This window comes from Anguilla anguilla, chromosome 9, assembly GCF_013347855.1.
Source record: "Anguilla anguilla isolate fAngAng1 chromosome 9, fAngAng1.pri, whole genome shotgun sequence".
NCBI lineage: Eukaryota > Metazoa > Chordata > Actinopteri > Anguilliformes > Anguillidae > Anguilla > Anguilla anguilla.
Window position 1 is genome coordinate 3,967,980 of NC_049209.1, and position 20,435 is coordinate 3,988,414.

General features: G+C 46.6%; 1 protein-coding gene across 6 annotated transcripts in view; it reads left to right on the forward strand.

Moving 5' to 3' along the window:
• The window catches only part of gabra1 (gamma-aminobutyric acid type A receptor subunit alpha1), a 32,365-nt gene extending 16,911 nt beyond the window's left edge, over positions 1-15,454 (forward strand). For all 6 annotated transcript variants that reach the window (XM_035431685.1, XM_035431683.1, XM_035431680.1 and 3 more), the window contains exons 6-10: positions 247-329; positions 1,447-1,590; positions 2,838-2,990; positions 12,522-12,724; positions 13,549-15,454. In XM_035431685.1, the coding sequence (XP_035287576.1) occupies positions 247-329; positions 1,447-1,590; positions 2,838-2,990; positions 12,522-12,724; positions 13,549-13,866 (901 nt within the window). In that variant the 3' untranslated portion in view covers positions 13,867-15,454. The remainder of the gene's footprint in view (positions 1-246; positions 330-1,446; positions 1,591-2,837; positions 2,991-12,521; positions 12,725-13,548) is intronic.
• The last annotated feature ends 4,981 nt before the right edge of the window (positions 15,455-20,435 follow it).

Below are 20,435 nucleotides of genomic sequence, written 5' to 3' on the forward strand. Positions count from 1 at the left end.
CTCCCTCTCTCTCTCCCTCCATCTCTGTCTCTCTCCCTCTCCCTCTCCCTCTCTTTCTCTTCCTCTCTCTCCCTCTCCGTCTTCCTCTCCCTCGCACCCCCTCCCTCTCTCTCTCCCTCCCTCTCTCTCTCTCCATCTCCCTCTCTCTCCCTCGCTCTCCCCTCTCTCTCTGTCCATCTCCCTCTCTCTCCCTCGCTCTCCCCTATCTCCCTCTCCCTCTCCCCCGCCCCTCCCCTCCCCCCTCAGGTTGACGGTCAGGGCAGAGTGCCCTATGCATCTGGAGGACTTCCCCATGGATGCCCACGCCTGCCCGCTGAAGTTTGGCAGCTGTGAGTGCCTCCCGTTTCTGCCCCCTCTCCTCAGATCTAGGCGTACGCGATTCCGCGCGGAGAACAACGGCCCCCCAGCGAACCGAACCCTGAAAATGGGTCCTCTGGCTGTGTGTCAGCCAGTCGCCGTCGTCACGGCGACCCGCCAGAGCCGTCGACCCGACATCATCCTCACAGACGGCGAGAGAGAGAGAGAGCGTGTGCAGACAGCGGCCAGCCGTACAGAAATGACGGCGCGGCGTGATTTTAAACATTTTTATTTAAAAGCATCCTTTAAACATTTAAACCCGGTCGCTCTTCAAATATTTCATCGACGCCTCTTTCCTGCAGTAGAAGTCATTTTTGCTAGCGGAGAAGAAACCCAACTCTGCGGCACTGACCTGCTCGAATTTTTTTGGGGACGACGTGGAGATTTTTTTTTTTTTTTCGACTTTTACGTTCTCACCTTTGGAAACCGTCACGATCAGAGTCGCCCTCTTCCACAAACCCAGTCCGCCGAATCGATAGAAGCTGTTCTCCTACACCTCCTCGTGTAGCTGTTCTTATATTCCCTTTTTTGTTATCGTATCCCTGTTTGGAATGACAAACACCAACACAGCTGGATTTCGTCTGTGAAGTAGTTTGAGTTAAGGGCCCTTCTGACTCCTTCAGCCGCGGGACCACACCTGGCTGAGGGTCGGCTGCTTTTGATGTGGCCCTCCTTAGCAAACAGATTGGAGATTAACCTTGTGAGGCCTGGCAGAAGAGACCTTTTAAGTATTTGGATTTTGCTATTTTTTTGACATAATACAAGTGTCTTGGATGACAAACATGTTGCAGTGAAAATATAAATATTTTAAAAATGTATTCATTTATTTATTTGAACTTGAATTAAATTTTTTAAAATTCAATGTCCCATGCGAGTTTCAGCATGGTAGAATATATAGTTCTTATTGATTAAGACCAGAGACTGAAAGATTAAGACCGGGACAAAAATGAATTCCCGGGTCGTATGGGGTTATAGGAAGGCATTAGGGATAATTACTGAGGCCTATGTGTACTTGTGTCTCCAGATAAACGGTATAAGCGTCAGGCATTCCTATTTTTTTTACGTGTTCTGGCCCCTTTGCTTCTGCAGACGCCTACACGCGTGCAGAGGTGGTGTACGTCTGGACGAGGGGGGCGGCACAGTCTGTGGTCGTGGCCGAAGACGGGTCGCGGCTCAACCAGTACGACTTGATGGGACAGACGGTGGACTCCGGCGTGGTCCAGTCCAGCACAGGTCAGTTTTGGGGTTTTTGGGGTTGGACCGCAACAGCGGGGCCAGCCGTACAAGCGCGCATGTCTGTGACTGAGTGAGTGACTGAGTGACTGAGTGATGAAGTTACACCATTGGTCGGCCGAGTTATGAAGTCACACCATTGGTCGGCCGAGTTATGAAGTCGCACCATTGGTCGTCTGGTCCAATGGGTTTAACCTGGTCTTGTTTACACAGTGGAACGATGGTAGACTGGAGTGAATCCTTTTCGCGATGCGGTAATCCGTTGGTAGGCCTGGTGAGGCATAGCGTGACTCATGACAAACATTTCATTTCTTCGGCGCTTAGCACGCTCGAAGGTTTTTTTTTTTCGCGGTTTTTTAAATATTTTTTTTTTTTTTTGTCCCGCTGACGCCGGCACAATGAACGCCCGCGCTAAGAGAAAGGCCATTTTAAATCGCGCTTTGAACAAAACGACAAGTTAATACTGCGGAGACAGCCCACTCAACGCCTCCTCTGCCGGCCATTGTTTAAAGTGTCACCGCCGATCGGCTCGCTAGTGAGCGTGGTGTTAATTCCACGCTCGGTGATTGACTAGAGCGGGCTCGGTTAGTTCTGTACGGCTACTGCTGAACCACCTAGCGATTCTCCCACGTTGCACGTGTCACCATAGGAAGTGCATAGCCGGTGTATCGCGACCTGATGGATGCCCATATTAAAACCGATTACTTGCCATGGGTTGCCAACGTGGCGGCGCGTTTGGTTCATAAACGCAAACGCTTACTTAATTACAGGGACGCTGATTACGCCTGCGAGAATTTCGATAAATCCATCCTCCCGCGAAACGCGACCCGCGATAAGAAACGCCGTTTTATTGACTGACGCGCGGGCGAGCGAGCGAGCGAGCAGCCCGCAGGCAGACGCGCCCCCTCCCGCTTTGGCTGTAACCGTGGGAACACGCCGCGCTCCGAGGCGGATATGAACGATGTTATCGGCGCTGCGGGGATCAGTAGGTCGCCGCGTTCCGCCTGTTCTCGGGGGTAGTCGTCGGCTTCTCCCTGACACGGTGCGCCGGGGGAGGGGCGTAAGAGCCGACGGGGGGGCTCATCTGGCGACCCCCTGGCTCTCTCCGCGCTCCCGCTCACGCTCGACGTGACGCTTTTATTTATTTTTTTAAACCCCCATTTTTGCGTCGTCTCGTAAGATCGCGTCTAACGTGTCTGCGTTTGTTTGTTTATTTATTTATATGTTTTTCTCCCTTCCCCTCGCAGGAGAGTACGTTGTCATGACAACGCACTTCCACTTGAAGAGGAAGATCGGCTACTTCGTCATCCAGACGTACCTGCCCTGCATAATGACGGTGATTCTGTCGCAGGTGTCGTTCTGGCTCAACAGGGAGTCCGTCCCCGCCAGGACTGTGTTCGGTGAGTGCGGCGCGCTTCGCTCGTTCGTCTGCGCTACGCTCGCGTTGATCGAAAGATCGGGGGGGGGGGGGGGACGTGTCGCGGCAGCGCAAGACACACGCGCACTGGCACGCACGCTAGAGCTGGTGAGCTAACGCACCCTGGCGAGGCTGTGAAGGACCTTCCAAAAACAGAGAGGGGCAAATACCGATAGGGTTCGACAGAAGATTCCGTGCCGCGAGGCGAGGCACTGTCCACAGAGGGAGGTTTTTAAAAACTGTCAAGTAAAGGCATTTGTTTTTTTGTTTTTTTGGGGGGTTGTTGTTGTTGTTGTTGTTAATTTTAAAGAGAACTGCAACTCCTCTTGTTAAGTGTGAAATTAGGCTGTTCCGGAGGAAAAAAAGGAGCGCTTGGCTGTTTTAGCTCTCGGTTACTGCCGTGTTTTATTCGAACGATCGCTAATTACAGCTGTGCAGCGTGTGGCCCCGTTCAGCAGGATGTGCGTTCGTTCCCACCGTCTCCTTTTATACCCATTAACCCTGTAAGGGCGTCAGATCGCGAAACGCGCGACCGGAATGTTCTGGACTGAACATTCCAACACTGATGTCACAATCGCCGCTGGTGACTGAGAGCAGTGGGAGTTCTAGAACACTGACTCGGAATTTAAAAATAAAGAAGGATACCGGAAAAAAAAAAAAACTGCTATTTAAATGGTTTAAGGCGCAGACTCGACCCCGCTTCTCCTCGAAGACGCTTCGCGCGCCCCCTCTGAGCTCCGGAACGGAACGCACGGCCGCCTTATTTCCGGGGGGGGGGATTGCGCACGCGGACGGGTTGAGTCAAGGGCTCCTTAAATCCCCGAGCAGACAGAACTGCGGCGGCGGCGTCCTGCCGTAAGGATCGCAGGGGAAGCCGGTGACTTATGTAAGAGAACTTGTTGAAAGGATTTTTTTTTTTTTTTTGCTTCTCCACTGCGGGCTCGGTGGCTCGGCGTCCTTGCTCGACCTTACTCACGCTGTTTAGGACAGCGAGAGAGCGAGCGAGCGAGCGCTCCTCTGGTTGAATATTTTAAAGTTGCGCCCTGCAGTACTCAGAGAGGGAGAGCCTAGTGTGGTTTATTTATTTATCCCCCCCCCCTCCCCCTCCACCAACCCCCCATCAGCCTGAGATTAGATGCCCTTCCACAATGCGGCCTTCCTCTGCTGCTCCCGCAATCCAGGCCAAGATGTATTTTTTTGTTCTCGCCACGCTGGCCATATGCTTCCCGTGTGTAGTGTCATATCTTTTGTCCTTCTGTCCTCTCCTCCCCTCTTCAGATAACCCGCACTGTGTATTGATATTTATATGCCGTACACAATGTTTTTTTTCTGGGGCAACTGGAACACATACTCAAGAGGAAAAAAAGCCCCCCCCCCCCACCCCCCCAAGGGTGTTTCACTAACTGGAGATAATGGCTGTATTAGATACTCAAGCCCAAGGGCGTATGAAAAAAATACTGACCAGGACCTGGGTGTAAAATAACAAATCTTGCTAATCCGATGCGATTTATAATGCCTTAAAATTATAGGGGTGGGGATGAGGGGAGGAAGGGGAGGGGGGGGGGGTAGTTATATTTTTAGCACCGTCTTATATCACCAGACACCAGCAGCCCCTTTCTATTCTAACAGAGCCCCCACAGGCGTCTTTAAGGAAGCTAGCGCATGCGTCCCGGGCGCTAGGCTACACCCGGTCTCCACGGGGACCCCTCCTATATATCTTAAAGCCGCGCTAAAAAAAGAGCCCTCCTTAAAAATGTTCCCTTCTGCTGAGGGGCTGGGGGGGGGGTGGGGGGAGTGGGGTTGAGGGGTGGGGGGAGTGGGGTTGAGGGGGGGGGGGCTGGTGAAGAGATGTACAGCCAGTCACGGTCTCTCCGCGCTCCTGCCACGAAATTAATAGGCTGTTGTCTCCGTACTGTAAGCTCAGCTGAGGGGGGGGGGCGGGGGGGGACCTGGCGATTGAGCCTCTCGTGCCAGAATAACGCGCCGCGCGTCTCGTTTTAAATCTGGCCCCCCCGCCCGCCAGGCCCGGCTCCTGTCCGCGGCAGCCCGGGCAATCAGGGAACGCACCGAAGGCGAAGTCTGCCTTTTAGATAAATAGGCAATTTGAAAAACCCAGCGGTGGGGCCCGGACGTCTATTTGTCACCGTGCCGATTAAAGCCCGCTGATATATACGGGGGACCCCGGGCAAATAAATAAATAAATTAATAGATAGATAGATAAATAAATAAACCGCCTTTCAATTGGTTTATTTATCACAGAAATGAAAACCCAGACAATGGGGCACTAATATCAAAGGCAAATGGAATTATGTTCCATTATTCTTTGTTTTTACTGCGTACCCCCCCCCCCCCCCCAGTCCATCACGCCTATGTCAGTCAGCGCCATCAGCACTGCATTGAAAAGGTTAATGTCCCTCCCTTCACTCCCTCCATCCCTCGCTCGCTCCATCCCTCTCTGCCTTCACTCTCTTCCTCCCTCGCTCCCTCCCTCCCTCCCTCTCTCCCTTCACTCCCTTCCTCCCTCCCTCTCTCCATCCCACCCTCTGTTGCTCCCTCCCTCTCTCACTTCACTCCCTCCCTCCCTCCCTCTCTCCATCCCACCCTCTGTCGCTCCCTCCCTCTCTCCCTTCACTCCCTCCCTCATCCCTCCCTCCCTCCCTCCCTCGCTCTCTGCTCCTGAAGCGATTCACGGTCGTATTTACCGGCTGCATTGAGCTGCCGTTTTGATGTAGCTAACTGACTGATTTTGGCGGGAAACCCGAAGCCGCTATCTCGCGCCGTGCCGCGTCGCGTCCGCCGTTTCCGTCGGCGACCGACCGCGGAGCGCCCGTCCTGGCGCGGCCGGTCCGACGCGTCCGCCCAGACAAACGCTCTCGTTGCGTTCAGTTAGGAGGAGTCTGCCTCGTCGCGTGATGAAGACGAATGGCGGCTCGTGGCGCTACACAGGCTGCACTGATTAGAGCGGGCGTGATGATTGGCTGGGGGTGGGTGTGTGTTCTACTGCACGCAATATGGTTCATTCAAACCAATGCTGAGTAATAACATTTTGTCATATTCATTTATTTATTTATTTATTTATTTATTTTTTTGGCGGTTGGCTATATAGTGTGTAGCACTGGAGTTTGAGATTTAGCCGGGTCAAAGGATGGGGCCCAATTCTTTGGACTGGGATCTGTTTCGTTCTACATTTGGGGTTCTGAACATCCAGTCCAGACCTGAAGGAACCCCCTCTATCGCCTCCCATCTCAGCCATTCATCACCGGAGGGTGCTAATGTTGTTTCCTGCGCCTGTGGTCCCTGTGCCATTCCTCTTAATCTCCTATAATTCCTCTCTGCCCCTGCGGTGTGTGTGTGGAGGCAAACCTTGTTAAAAGACACACCTCATCTGCATCAAGTGTCATAGTTTCCGCACGTGGAATTAAACCGACTGAGGGAGCCTCGGTAATTGAGTTAGCGCTCGATTAATTGGCTTAAAAACTTTTCGATATGAGCGGGCGGGTTCGTTTGGGGTCCGCGAACGCTTCCCCAGCTCATTAGTCCAAGTCAGAGCTGTCAGAGGGAATCTGAGACAATCGCTGAAAAAACCCATTTCCATTAACGACTCCCCTCTGCTGCGTACAGGTGGGGAGGGGGTTGGGGGCAGGGTGCGAGGTAGGGTAGGGTGGGGTGGGGTTGTGGGTAAGGATCAGAACACTAGAAGCAAGCGGGTTGGAAACTTGCGTCCCGTCTGCTGAAGCGCAGTACGTGCCCTTCGTCACGTTTTGGAGGAGACCCCTCCGTGGGCCGCTCCGTGGGCCGCTCTGTGTGGCGCTCGAGCGCCCAGACGCTCCCTGGCACCGACATTCCGGGCAGCGGCGCAAGGTAGACGGAAGTTTTCCACCCGCCAAGTAGTTTCCATGGCAACGCAGCTTTGTGCCTTTTTTTTTCGTTTTTTTTACGTGTTGTGTAAGATGGTGGATCCTTTCTGACTACCTAAGGAGGGGAAGAACGGGGGGGGGGGGGGGTGTCGGAGGCACTATGCAGCCTGGCTTCCGAACGCCGAACACTCACCCCCCCCCCCATCCATCAACCCCCCCCCCCTCCCCTCCCGCCCTTCTCTGGATGCACAGTGTAGCTTTTCGGCACTTGCCCCGTCTCCCCAGGGGCGAGGCTGTGGCTGCCAGCTGGTATGTTTCTTGGATTGGGGTGGGGGGGAAGGGGGGGGCACACGGGGGCACACGTCCACGCTCGCGGCGCAGACCTTCGCCGAGCTGTTCGCCGCGTTAAAGGGGAACTCCTGTGAGAGGGTTTTATTTACACGTGCAGTACCTCACCTGCCAAACGTTCACCCGACAGCCTCACACTGCGTTCGGTGGTTTCACTGGCGGTAAATTTCCTCACGGTGTTAGTGGGATATGAACCTTTCATATTTAGATTAGCAGTATTTCACATCTTTTTTTCCAACGTGTTCACCATCAAAGGTAGATGCAAAATAAAAAATGACCTAACCAATGCTAGTTTCAAATTCTGTCGCTGGGTTTCCATCTGGAAATCTATTGCGGTAAAACAAACGAACAGCTTTTTGGAAAAGGAGAACGTGGATGCCTCTGTTTGACGACCTTTCTGTCTGTCGTGATGTTTGCTCTGGCTCACTGTGTGAACATCGGAAGAAAAATTCAACCATGCGTTTAAATCTTGCATTAGATTTCCGATCTGATTTTACTCCTGCCTCGGGTGTTGGAGATAGTGGCAAGCGTGTATCCACTCCAGTCTAAACGCAATCTGTTTACTCCCAGCTTGCGTTGGTGTCTTTCAAATAAGCGTGCCGTGGCACACTGGTGTGCTGTCAGAGTTTCCAGGTGCGCCGTGGAGAATTGTTCAAATTCCACCCCGTTCGACCAAACGTTTGATGTTCTGCGAAGGCGTTGTGGTCGATGGGAAAGCTGTGTGCCATGGAAATGGTTTGATAATAAAAAAAAGCGTGCGGTCGCAGAAAAAACCGATTAGGAAACGCCGCCTGGCATCTCGAGGAAATTTTTCGGCTACGGAAACTATGAAATGAAGTCCTGCATTGCACCAATGGCTACCTAGCACAGGATTAGTGGGTGAGGAGTAGGCTATCAAATTTGAATATTTTACCATTTTTAGCTCTCCTTGAAGGTTTAAAAAAAAAAAATAGAAGGGGAATATTTGCATTAATTTTTCAGGCGTGGATGGAGGGTCACCTCCACATGAATGCTGGGAAATGGCTTGGGGAGCCTCAGAGATCGAAACGGACGTCGTTTTTACGAGCGGACGAGGCTGCAGAACACTAGGAGTTCAGAGCGTGTGTGTGTGCGTGTGTTTGAGTGAGTGTGTGTGAGCGTGTGTGTGAGTGTGTGCACATGTGGGTGGGTGAGTGTGTGTGCGTGTATGTGTTTGAGTGTTATGTGTGTGTGTGTGTGTGTGTGTGTGCGTGTGTGTGTGCACGTGTGGGTTGGTGAGTGTGATGTGTGCGTGTGTGTGTGAGTGTGTGTACGTGTGGGTGGGTGAGTGTGTGTGTGTGTGCGTGTGTGTGTGTGCGTGTGTGTGTGTGTATGTGTGTGTGTGCATGTGTGTGTGTGAGCGTGTGTGTGTGAGTGTGTGTACGTGTTGGTGGGTGTGTATGTGTGTGTGTGCGTGTGCGTGTGTGTGTGTGCACGTGTGTGTGAGCGTGTGTGTGTGTTCTCAGTCTTCAGAGACGAGGCTTTGCTGATCCTGGCTAATCCACAGCGGGTAGTTCAGAGCCAGCCTGATAGAGATGCTCTGTGCTGGAGCACGAGGGAATATCCAAAAACTCTCCAGAGGCAGGGAGATGCCAGATGCCTGGATTTTTTGACTGGATTGTTCGGCTTTCAAATTAATTGTACAGGTTCTTCTCGTGGTCCCGACCGGACATTATAAAGTACCGGTCTGAGTAAGCGACTGAAAGAATGTAACTGTGAGTTTGTAATTAATTTGCATCTGACCTGTCCTAGGTCCGTGATCCGTTTCAATATTCCCCCCACAATAGAACCAATACCCCCCCCCCCTCCTCCCTCCCCCACCATCCAGCATTGGTTCCAACTCCGCCAACCCCGCACCCCCCCCCCCCCCCATCAGCTCTGACAGCTCCCAGCTGGTTCGCGATTAAGCTTCCAGCTGTGCATGTTATCCGGTCTTCACTGGCTTTCACAAAAATGTAAATCTGGCATCCCTGCCCTCTGAGGAAGCAGCTGTCTGAGGAAGGCATGGGTCCTCAAAGGTGTAGGGGGCCTGCGATCTGGGGTCTCAACCCCCCCCTCCCCCCGGTCCATGATTGCAATATAGCCCCCTCTCCTGATCCTGATGATTTCAGTCCGCCTAGCCCACCTCCCAAAGATCGCAATTCCCACACAACCCCCTCCCCCCCCATCCCCCCGGTACTGCGATCACGGTCTCTACCCCAACCCACTGCTTTGGGGAAACAACCGTACTCCCAAAACGGACGGGGCTTAAACCCCCCCGAAACTAACTCAGACGGGGCCTGAAAATGTTTAATTTTATTTTCTGAGAGCGTGTCACCCTTCAGCTGGAATCGCTCGGGGGTTCGGTTTCGCCACCGACGGTCGCCAGGTTTTATCTCGTTTCCCCGCTCTCCGTCCCGCCGGAAGGGAAATGATGCCGGGGCGCCTTCTAGAATCCCGCGGCTGCCAACCGCCGCGACATTATTAAAACGCTACCGCGGGCGGCGCCCAAGGTCGGACACCAGCGCGCAGAACCGAAGTCATAATCCAACATGCGCTGTGCGGTGATTTCTCGCGTGTCCCGAAACGTAGTGCGTTTCTGTCTCATCCTTTTTAACCCCTTCGCGCAGATGCCAGATCGTTTAGGGGGGGCGGGGGGGGGGGGGGGGGGGGGTGTGCCGTTTAAAGCTGTGAGGCTTTATACCACCAGATGTGAGCATCACAGAGAGACTTGGAAAAATGGAGCCAGACACTTTCACACTTGCACCATTTATAACCCTAACTTAGATTTATATTCATAATTTTGAAGGAAGGGTAATTACACAAATGCAATCTTGGAAAAAGTGCACAAATTAAGTTGTTCTTCTTTAATTAAATGCAATTACTTTAAATAAATATTGAGAGATCACATACTGACGGGCGATAAATTCAAGGAAAACCCATGATAAATGAGAAGAAGAAACATGACGACTGCAGATGCTTCCATACAGGTGTACTGCATGATACAATTAAGCAATTGACATCCTATCATGCTCTGTAGCATGTATAAAAAATTCTGAGCAGGCCCAGCTGACCAGATGTCAAGATGCCAAGAGGAAAAGATCTAAGTGACTTTGAAAGAGGGTTAATTATTGGGGAATGAACTGGAATGAGCCACAATGACGTAATCAGCATGTGTGGTTTTAGGCACAGCTTTCTCAGAAGGCATACAACCATTGCAAATGAGTGTATATTTCACAAATGAATCATCCAAGACAGTAAATGACCACTGAGTCATTAAAGCTACGTCTCTACATGTAAAACTAATGGCAGGATTGTGTACTTATTCTGTATTTAGTCACAGATATTGATAGTAAAATGATGGTGGTATAATTACCCAAGAATTCCTCCTTATTTATTTTGCTATTCAGTGAGCAGCATTTTTCACCGCTGTATTGGCATACCTTCGGGCTGCTGTTGGCTTGTTAGTGTAATGGAATACAAATTTTGGATTATGAAAGAATATTTTTATGAACTCCCAGATAGAAGCTATTGCCGAGTGTGTCATGCTTGGGGGGTATAGTTGCAGATGAGACTGCAGGGAGGGGGGGGTGCTTTCTCAAATGGAAGACCTACACGACAGTGGTGACTCTTAGAAACTCTGTATTTTGCATAGTTGTCGTGTATCTTCTGCTAATAAAGCTGAGAACAGGAGAGTTTGTTGTTTCCACGTGTACTTTTTGTTTGCAGGGAGCACCGAATGTCTGTGTTGAGCGATCTCAGCTTGGGGGGCTTGGGTTAATAGGCACGTTTTTTACCAGACCAGCAGATCGCAGGCAGTAAGAAGGCGAGCTGGAACATCTCGCTGAGAGACAGACAGTCGTGCTGGCCTGACAGTCTGCGTTTTTTTCCGGAAGGGTGCGAGGGTAGCTGAAGTATGTTTTTAACGAGAGTCCTCTCCGGGCTTATTTATTATTTTTATCTCCAAAAGCCTCTGAAAATAGCCACCCTGGAAGAAGGGACGGGGGGGGGGGGGGGTTGATCGAAATACTGATAAACGTGTCAAGTGCCTCCTCGTCCCTGTCTGGTTGCCCCCCCCCCCATGTCCGTGCACTCGTTTTACCTTCCTGCCAGACTGATGTACCGAGTAGGAACTTCTTGTTTGTTCTGTTCTGTTCTTCCCTATCGTTCTTTTTCTCCGACCACAGTTCCACAGCTCGTTCCTGCTTTCTGTATGTGCGTACACAATCGCTTGCGGTGTCATGAAGAGCAAAGTAGTGTAGCGTGCGGCTTTGGGCCCATTAAAAATGGATTGTGCTCCCGTGCGCCCGCATGTTTAAATGCACACCCTGTACGGGCCGGCCCTGGCATTGTTCACGCCATGCAGGAAGAGGGGAAATCTAGGATGCTCTTTAAAAATTGGCAAGCCTTGCGCTGGCTAATCAAAATTTAATGCTTAAAGCTGCCAACTTAATGGTTGCTTATGCTTCATCCATTTAAGCAATTTCGGTGTAACCAAGTACGCTGATGCAGATTCAGGTTTTATGATTTTACATATGTCACCCCGCAGCATGTGGTTTTTGCTGTTGTTGCCGCCGTTGTTGCGGTGTTGGTTTTTAATAAATGGTGCTTCGAGAACCTGCATGCAAGATAGGGCACGACTTAAGCTATTTTCATAAATTCTGTTTAGGTTAAGTTCCACTTCTGCTCTACTGATGAGAGAAGAACCTAAACGCAATTTCTATCCAGCTGTATGGATGTAAAATACCAGAAAATATCATGGAAGTTGCATCTTATAATCTTTATAATATTATTATTATTGTTGTTGTTGTTATTATCGCTTACCCCCTTGCCCCCTTGGATTTCCTCCTGGTACATTTGCAGGTTTGGCTAATTGGAGGCTCTACATTGCCCATAGGAGTGAGTTTGTGAGTGAATGGCAGTTAGGCCCAGTGGTGGATTGGGGACCTGTCCTGTATCCCCTAATGCATGCTGCCCCCATGTTCCTGACCAGGGGTTAGAGGTTTCGAAATGGATGGATTATTGTAGGTTTCTTTACAACTTTGTAAGTGTGAACAGACAGGAAATTTTCTTTGGGTTTTTCTTTTTTTTTTTTTTTCTGGGTTATGGGGGGCGGCACTGACAGTACCACCCAATACAGCATGATGATATTAGCATTTGATGGGGAGGGGGCATTTGATGTTTTCAAAAAATTGAGGTTGGGGGGGGGGGGGTCATGTCTCCCCTGTCCTCCCCCGGGGAGATCTACTGTCCACGATGGTCTACCGTGTGCAGTCTGACTGCATCCTTGCCCCCTTGTCCCTTCTCTGCAGGAGTGACCACCGTCCTCACCATGACGACCCTCAGTATCAGCGCTAGGAACTCCCTCCCGAAGGTGGCCTACGCCACGGCCATGGACTGGTTCATCGCCGTCTGCTACGCCTTCGTGTTCTCCGCCCTCATTGAGTTCGCCACGGTCAACTACTTCACCAAGAGGGGCTACGCCTGGGACGGCAAAAGCGTGGTGCCCGAAAAGGTGGGTCTTCACTACGAGCTCTCCGGTGCAGAATGATCTCTTTTTAGGGCGTGCAGAAGGATGTGTGTCCCAATATATTTCGAAAATGCAGGGCAAACTTGCTATTAGTTTTAATCATTGCACGTAAAGCTAGTGGTCCATCCATTCTGTCTTAAAAAAAAAAACATTTTCAGAGTAATGAGAATGGCTAGAGTGTTGAAAATAAATTACTGTGACTGAGCCTTTTCATTATGTCACAGATATATTCAGCAGTAGTCGCTGGAATCGTAGCCTAAACCAGATGTCAGCCATTAAGGAAGTTCCATTTGGAGCTTTAATGTAATTGTTCTTGGGTTGCGAAGTCGGCCGGTCACATATAATCCATCTGTCTCCGCATCAGCTGGATTTATGGGGTATGACAACACCGCTAATGGGTGATGGTTCCGTCAGCGTCACGTCCCCTGCCGCTTGTCATGTTCAACCAGGTGATCAGTACAACACGATATAAAGCTCCCAACGGGAAGCACTTAAAGCAGAAAACTGTTCCGTACTCTTAGGTTAATAACGCAGAATCTTCTTTTTGAAATGGTACTTATTTATACCAGAGGACATCTCACAGTACCAAGCTTTTGTGCAATATATATATATATATATATATATATATATATAGTTTTTCGGGGGTGTAATTAGTGTGATTTCGTGTTGCCAGTTTTGCTGACGATGCAGGTTTTTTTTTCTCCTGTTCCGCTTTCTTTAATTCGCTATTCGTCCATATATCGTCGACTTGTTTGTGCCCCGCATACCCACGCTCGCGTTCACGCAAAGATCCGTTTCTTCTCGCACAGCAAAAGAAGAAGAAAGAGTCCATGCTGAAGAAGAACAACACGTACACCGCAGCCACGGCGACCGCTTTCGCCCCGAACATCGCCAGGGACCCTGGCCTGGCGACCATCGCCAAGAGCGCCCCCCCGCCCCCCACCGAGCCGAAAGAGGAGCCCAAGCCAAAACCGCCGGAGGCGAAGAAGACCTTCAACAGCGTGAGCAAGATCGACCGGATCGCCAGAATAGCTTTTCCCCTGCTGTTCGGAACCTTCAACCTGGTCTACTGGGCAACCTACCTGAACAAAAAGCCCAAGATTCAGGGCATGCTTCAACCACACTAATCTCAATTTTAGCTTTTTTTTTTTTCTCTCTCTCTTTGTCCAAATGTTCTGTTTGAGGAAAAAAAAGAAAAAAAAAAGAAAAAAAGGTGTCTGAAGTGGTCCAGTTCCCAGTTGCTACATTGCTTCTGTGTCACACGAAAATATTATACCTTCAAGATTTAAAAAAAAAAAAGAAAAAAACATCTCTTAGTATCTGGGCAATGTGGTAAAAAATTAATGGAAACCGTTTGGGGGGGGATTGTGCTACTCTATTAAAAAAATATGCTACAGTAAAGTATACGCAAGAGAATGCTATTCTACAAATGCACATAGCCTATTGTTCAAGATCTATTTTTTTTATTTATTTTTGTTTTCTAATATTTTGTTGTGCATTACACCATCAATACGTAAAAACACAGTTATATGGAAAAATGTAATATTTGCATGGGCTGGTTTTATTTATCTCTTTTTTTAAGGACCAGTCAGCATCTGATGAATGGCCAGTGGGTTTTTTTTCTTCGTCTTTTTAGTCACAAAATGCTACCTTGAATGAAAGTCAGATATTCTTCCATACCTTGTAGTCGATCTTTTGGGTTTACGATTTCTAGTTTTGTTTTTTTTTTTCTTTTTTTTTAACGTCAAGATAGGGTTTCAGCAATAGCAATAAAAACATGTCTCAGTGGAAACAATTTAATTCCATTCATGGATTTAAAAAAAGAGAAAAATATCCTTTGATTATTACATGCTACATTAAGCATACTATTTATTTAGTTTTATTGTAAATAAAATCAAGTGTTAGAGATGTCAATATTAAGTTTAAGCTTTGCAAAATGTAACTGTAAGATATAAATAATCAAAACAAGGGAAAGAAAAAGTTTTTTTTTTTTGAAGATACGTGTATGAAACATTGAAAATAATTGGTGTAAAGAGAGTGTTTATTGGTTCACTTTTACCCGACTGTTTATTAACTAAGTTAGTGTTCCATTAAATGCTGGTTTAATTTGCCAGTCAATATTGCAGATATATAAATAAAATATATCCAAACTTATATATCTGTGTGTATGTACACACTTTAAAAAAATGTGTTTTAAGAATGGGATAGTCATGAGTAAGAATGTAACTGTAACCTAAATGTTGGAATGCGTTTTATATTTAGAACTGAGTCACTCTTCTTCTTTTGTTTCGGTTCCTAGTTTTTCTGGGATAGACACTTGTTAAATTTCTCTATGGCCTGGAGGACTCCTGGTAGGTTGTTTCGGTCGAGCTCTGCCAAAAGCAAAGGGAACAGGGCAAACGCAATTGAGAGCGAAGAGCAGTGCCTTTCTAGTTTTCAGGGTTGACTGATCGTGTGAAAGGCTGTTCCCACCACTTCTTGAGATTTCAACCCCAAACTTATTCTCTCCGTCTCCTTTTCCTGGGGACTTCTCTGTGCTTCTCTCGTTTATTTGCCCTTCACCTTTCAGACCACGTGCTCAGAAAGTACCAGCTACACTGCCTTCTATCTCAAATGCCCTTGGAAGATAAAGACAGTTTTTTGTTTGTTTGTTTTCCTTTTCCTAATACGCTTATAGCTGCTTGTCGAGAGAGAGAGTGAGAGAGAGACAGACAGGAAAAAAGAGAGCACCAGCCTTATAGGTTAGTGCTGTATCCTGGACACTATGATGTCTTCTATTACCATAATTAATGGTTAATGTTTTATTTTCGTAGCATGTTGTCAGTCCCTCCTCCACAGAACTTCGACAGAACCCAAACCAAGACAGAGATGGGGCAGGGGGGGAACGATTTTTGGTTTTAAATTTTCACTTTGATTGCAAATATGAAAAGCAGCTTTCCTTTAGGCTAAGATGCTTTCTGTTTTTGCATATCCTTCTTAAATTACGTTAATGTAGCAATATGTAATTAGTAAGGGCTTTTTCAACAACAAAAAAAAGAAATAAATGAATTCATCAGAGGTGATTTCCATGGTAGCTTTACGTTGACCTCATAGGAAAATAGAGTCTGGAGTGTACACAATGTTGAAAAAACCAACTTTTTGACCACATATTGAAAGGTAATGTTACATGTTTTTAATTTGTTTTTAATTTATTTGTTCCCTGGTCTTAAATGTATCGAAAATCTGATGTCACTTCTATCTGACTGCATCCTTGATCAGATCTAAATTTGAGGCGTGGGGAGGGCAGGGAAAGGGGGGTGGGTGGGTTTGGGAGGGGGGGCTTTAGTCTGTTGTGAGTTTTATGGTCTTTAAAAAAAAAAAAAAAAGTTCTTCTGGGTTTAGAGCAGCAGCAAAACCAACAGTGGACCACCAGGGTTGTGTCAGGGTATCCGAATTCGGGCCACAGAGAGAGGACGTTCTGGGTACTGGCCCGCGTGGGACAGTGGCAGGGGTGGGCTTGGTTTTGAGGGGGTGGGACTGTTCCTACCACAGCAGGATTTATGCAAGCGCACAGTTACTGAGTCCATTTGAACCTATAGGGGTGAAGACCCTTGAGATATGATGTATAAATGTATAGATATTTTGATTCAAATCTATTGTATGGATGTTTATTATCATGCCTAAAGTGTGTGTGTATATATATATATATATATATATATATATATATATATATATGTATATATATATACACGCAGTATATTTAATAATACTAATAGTAATAATGATAATAAATATTGTTTGTATCGACCTATTGGTATGCATTTTGCACATTAGACGCATAATTTACATTTAAGTAGTCGGCTTTGTGCTATGCAAGAACAGCTTTGAACCACTTTAATTAGTTTTCCTTATCATTGTATTTAAAAAGAACCAGATATTGTATACAGCTTAAGTCTTTACTAGAGACAACGTGTCCTGTTTAGCTTCTTTTTTTCCCATTGTTTAGCTCTGCATTTCTGGCCAAAAAAATAAAAAAAGTATTCCTTTCAAGATGTATTAAAATGGAGAGGTTGGAGTGTCATTCAAGGCTGATTTGGAAATGACATTGAATGTTGAATTAAACATCTATTCAGAGACATGGCAATAAAAATAAAAATAATTCTTATTTCTAATATCATATTTCCTGAAGGAAACGTATGATTAATCCACTAAATTCTCATATTTCAAGCACTGCTGTGAAAAATCGGTTGAGAAGATTTAAGGACATTACCTCAGAACGTGTCAGATACTATGAAGAACCATGTTGCTGTGTTCGCCCTGTACGATTTGGTCTATAGATTATGCCACTTTCAGATTCAGTATCGAAATAACAAATTTAAACAAAAGCTTGTTTTTCTTTTTTATTAGTTTTTTCAATGCACAATAGTTTGCTTTGGTCTCTGCAGTTGTAAAATGTACTACACCGATCATTGGAGAAAAAAAAAATGTAACACTTGCTTATATTTGTTGTTTATAATTTGCAGTTGCTCTGTGACCCAAAAGTTTCATTTATTTTATTTTCTTTCTGAATAAAATCTTTATTTAAGTGCATTTCCTGCTTTTCAGAGTGGACAAGTGGCCATAGTTATATGGACACCCAAATTTGGAATTAATATTAATAGATATAATGTTAGCGCACATTTTTAAAGGCGGCACTAAGGTGGTAAAACACTGGAGTCCTTTGTGCTCAGAGTTAACATGCTATACTTCCCTGTATTCTCTCAAATGGATTCTAGAATGCGTGGACTGTGAGGGTAACTGTACGAATCACAGCCCCCTCAATTAGCATGAACCCCTCAGATTTTTAATGTTCCATTTCTTCGTATGGTTTTTAGAATATCGCTATGTTTTCCAAACTTGGGTGTCCGCTAACATGGACGTCTCCGTTGTGTTTTTGTTTTTATTTTATTTTATTTATTTTTTTAAAAATTCTGGTTGTCATCTGTGTTGTTAAAATAAGCATAAGGTCTGGTGGAGACTTGCAGCCAAGTTCTTAAGAAAGCACAAATGCTAGAGAAATGCTTGAGAGACAGAGAGAGAGAGAGAGAGAGAGAGAGAGTGAGCGCAGTGATAGAATGAAGAAGTCTCTGCGCTTCTGGGTCCAGGCTGAACGTGGAAAATGGCGAACGGAGATCGGGGCCTAGTTACGCTGCGGTGAAAGCAGTTATGTCGGCCTCCTTGTCATGGAGAAAAGTCCAGCCCTTAGTGGGTAATGAAATTAGGGTCATTCCAACAGCTTTTAAGGCACATATCTTGAATTATTAATTGTGATGGAGGCGGTTGCTGGGGGGTGGGGGTGGGCGGTGGGGGGTGGGGGGCTTTGGGGAGGGTGCGGTGTCACGCATTCTGTAATGTTTGGTTTTGTTATGGTATGGCCCTGTAGAATCAGAACCTCTGCATTAGACTTCAAATAAACGAGGAAAAAAAAAATGATGTTGAAATTTTTATTAATGTTTAATAAATTCCAAAAGAGGCCATCGGATGTTTTACATGTGTATCTTGCTTTGGTTTTGAGCCTAAATCACAGAGCAGTGTCGGCATTTTTGTCTTATGTTAAGCTTTGTAAATACATTTAGCTAACGGTAGTCTAATGATCAGGTGGTAACATTATTAGTCACACCATTACACGTGTCCATTGTCCATTAAAACATGAATATTACAACTTGTAACCAAGTCTACGCTAAGGAGCAAGCTTGCATTGTGGTATAGTTTATCCTCATTTAAGATATAGAGATCTGTAAAGCCATCTTATTTTTGGAATAGTTTTATATTGGAAACAATAGTAAAAAATTGTATCACACAACATGCGTTTTTGTGTATGAGTTTTTCAGCCAATCGGATGAGTTGGCCTTTTATGACTGGTAAGGTTTGGAGTCTGAAACTGACCTCACCGGCAGTGACAGTTGCTCTTCCTGTCTGCGGTAAGACAGAACAAAGATAACGTTTGCTAGATCCACAGGCATCTTAAAATAAAACGTAATTGTTAGAATATAAAGTGGGTTCCGTATTTGTGTGGATTCTGTGTGTGTGTGTGTGTGTGTGTGTGTGGGCGTGCTTGTGTAACTGCATGAGTCCACTCTGTGTGTATGTGTTTGCGTGTGGGTTGGTTCCACGGTAGCAACAGAAGCGCTACTGAGCACACACAGGAGCGAAGTGCTTTCTGCCGAAGTTAATTTGTGCATTCCAGCAAAAGACATTTTCACGTGTTAAACTCTGATTCATCAACCTGATTCAGATTCTTTTCTTTTTTCTTCCACCAATGATCAGAAAAGCGTGCCCACTCCTACCGCACACACACTCTGTACGTAGTCCTGTATGGTAAAATTCTAAGTCAAGAAAACAATTTATTAATGAATTTCACTTGCAGTTGGTTATTCCTTAAATCGTAAATTGGCACATTACAGGAGTGGGTGCATTGTAACTACCATTCATCCACACTTGAATAACTTGTGTAATTACTAGGGCAGCCAAAGCTGACAGTAATTCAATATGTTTAATGCATCGTTAAAAAAAAAAAAAAAAAGCAATCAACACACTTTCCCATAATTCCAACATTCACACCAGGATTCTATGATTTTAAGTAGATACCTCAGATGTCTGCTGTGAGGGATTTTGATGGAAACAGGTGTTCAGCAGAGGTCTTCGAATGGACAGAGTCGTTCTGCATGTTCGTGCTTTGTCTATAGGTCAGGTAATTTTAATAACAAGTCATGTGCCGAAGCAAGGGTGCACAAATCATGAATCCAATTTAGTCATCTTCTGGGCTAAATAAGGTAATCAATAAGATGAATCAGATTTAGTTGACAACAAACTATTTCCCTTTGTCTAGAAAGTGACAATTGGGCTATAAGTTGGACAATAGTTTGAAGGTTGCCATTTTATCCGGTTGGTCAGGATAAGATTGTTTAATATTGAATGGCACCTTCCTGAATGGGACCATTGTGAGGAACCACAGAACACGTCAGAGAGAATGTCACTGATGTGGAATCGAACCAATGATCCTCGGTCCTGCGCAAAATCGGCCTGTTCCGCCCATGTGATGTCATCACCATGTGATGCCATCTTCTCAATCTTCCTTACAGCAGCACGACCGGGTCACGTCACTGAATTTGCAAAGTTTCGCCTGAATTTAACCGGATGACTGTGATTGCCACGGGAAATATTTAATAATAAAGGTACAGAGGATGAGAACAATATGTAACCGTGGAGACCATTGCCAAATAACCGAAGAGTTATCAGCGGACACAGGCTGGCTGAGACGGGTGCGCCTCCTACGTTTGACAGCGTGCTGGGGAACGAACGACTCTCCTCTCCTCCGCCAAGCAGCGGAATTAGCGGATGAGCTGGCCGCCGTTCTGTCCTCTGTCTGTAATCCAAGCGTGGAGCCAGTGAGTCATTCCTGCAGGTTACGCTGTTCTCTCCAAAAAGCTGCTGCTGCTACTGCTGCTGCTGCTGCTGCTAATAATAATAATAATAATAATAATAATAAAGATGAATACAAGAAAATTGATGTAGAAGTCAAAGATATTAGTGAGAGAGAGAGAGAGAGAAATGCCTATATTTCTGAGTTATACATGTGACAGCCTAGCACGGGGGTGGCCAGTTCAAGTCCTGGAGGGCCAGTGAGTGTGCAATGAGCTCATTGCCTATACACACCAGCATTGGTTCACTCGTAGAT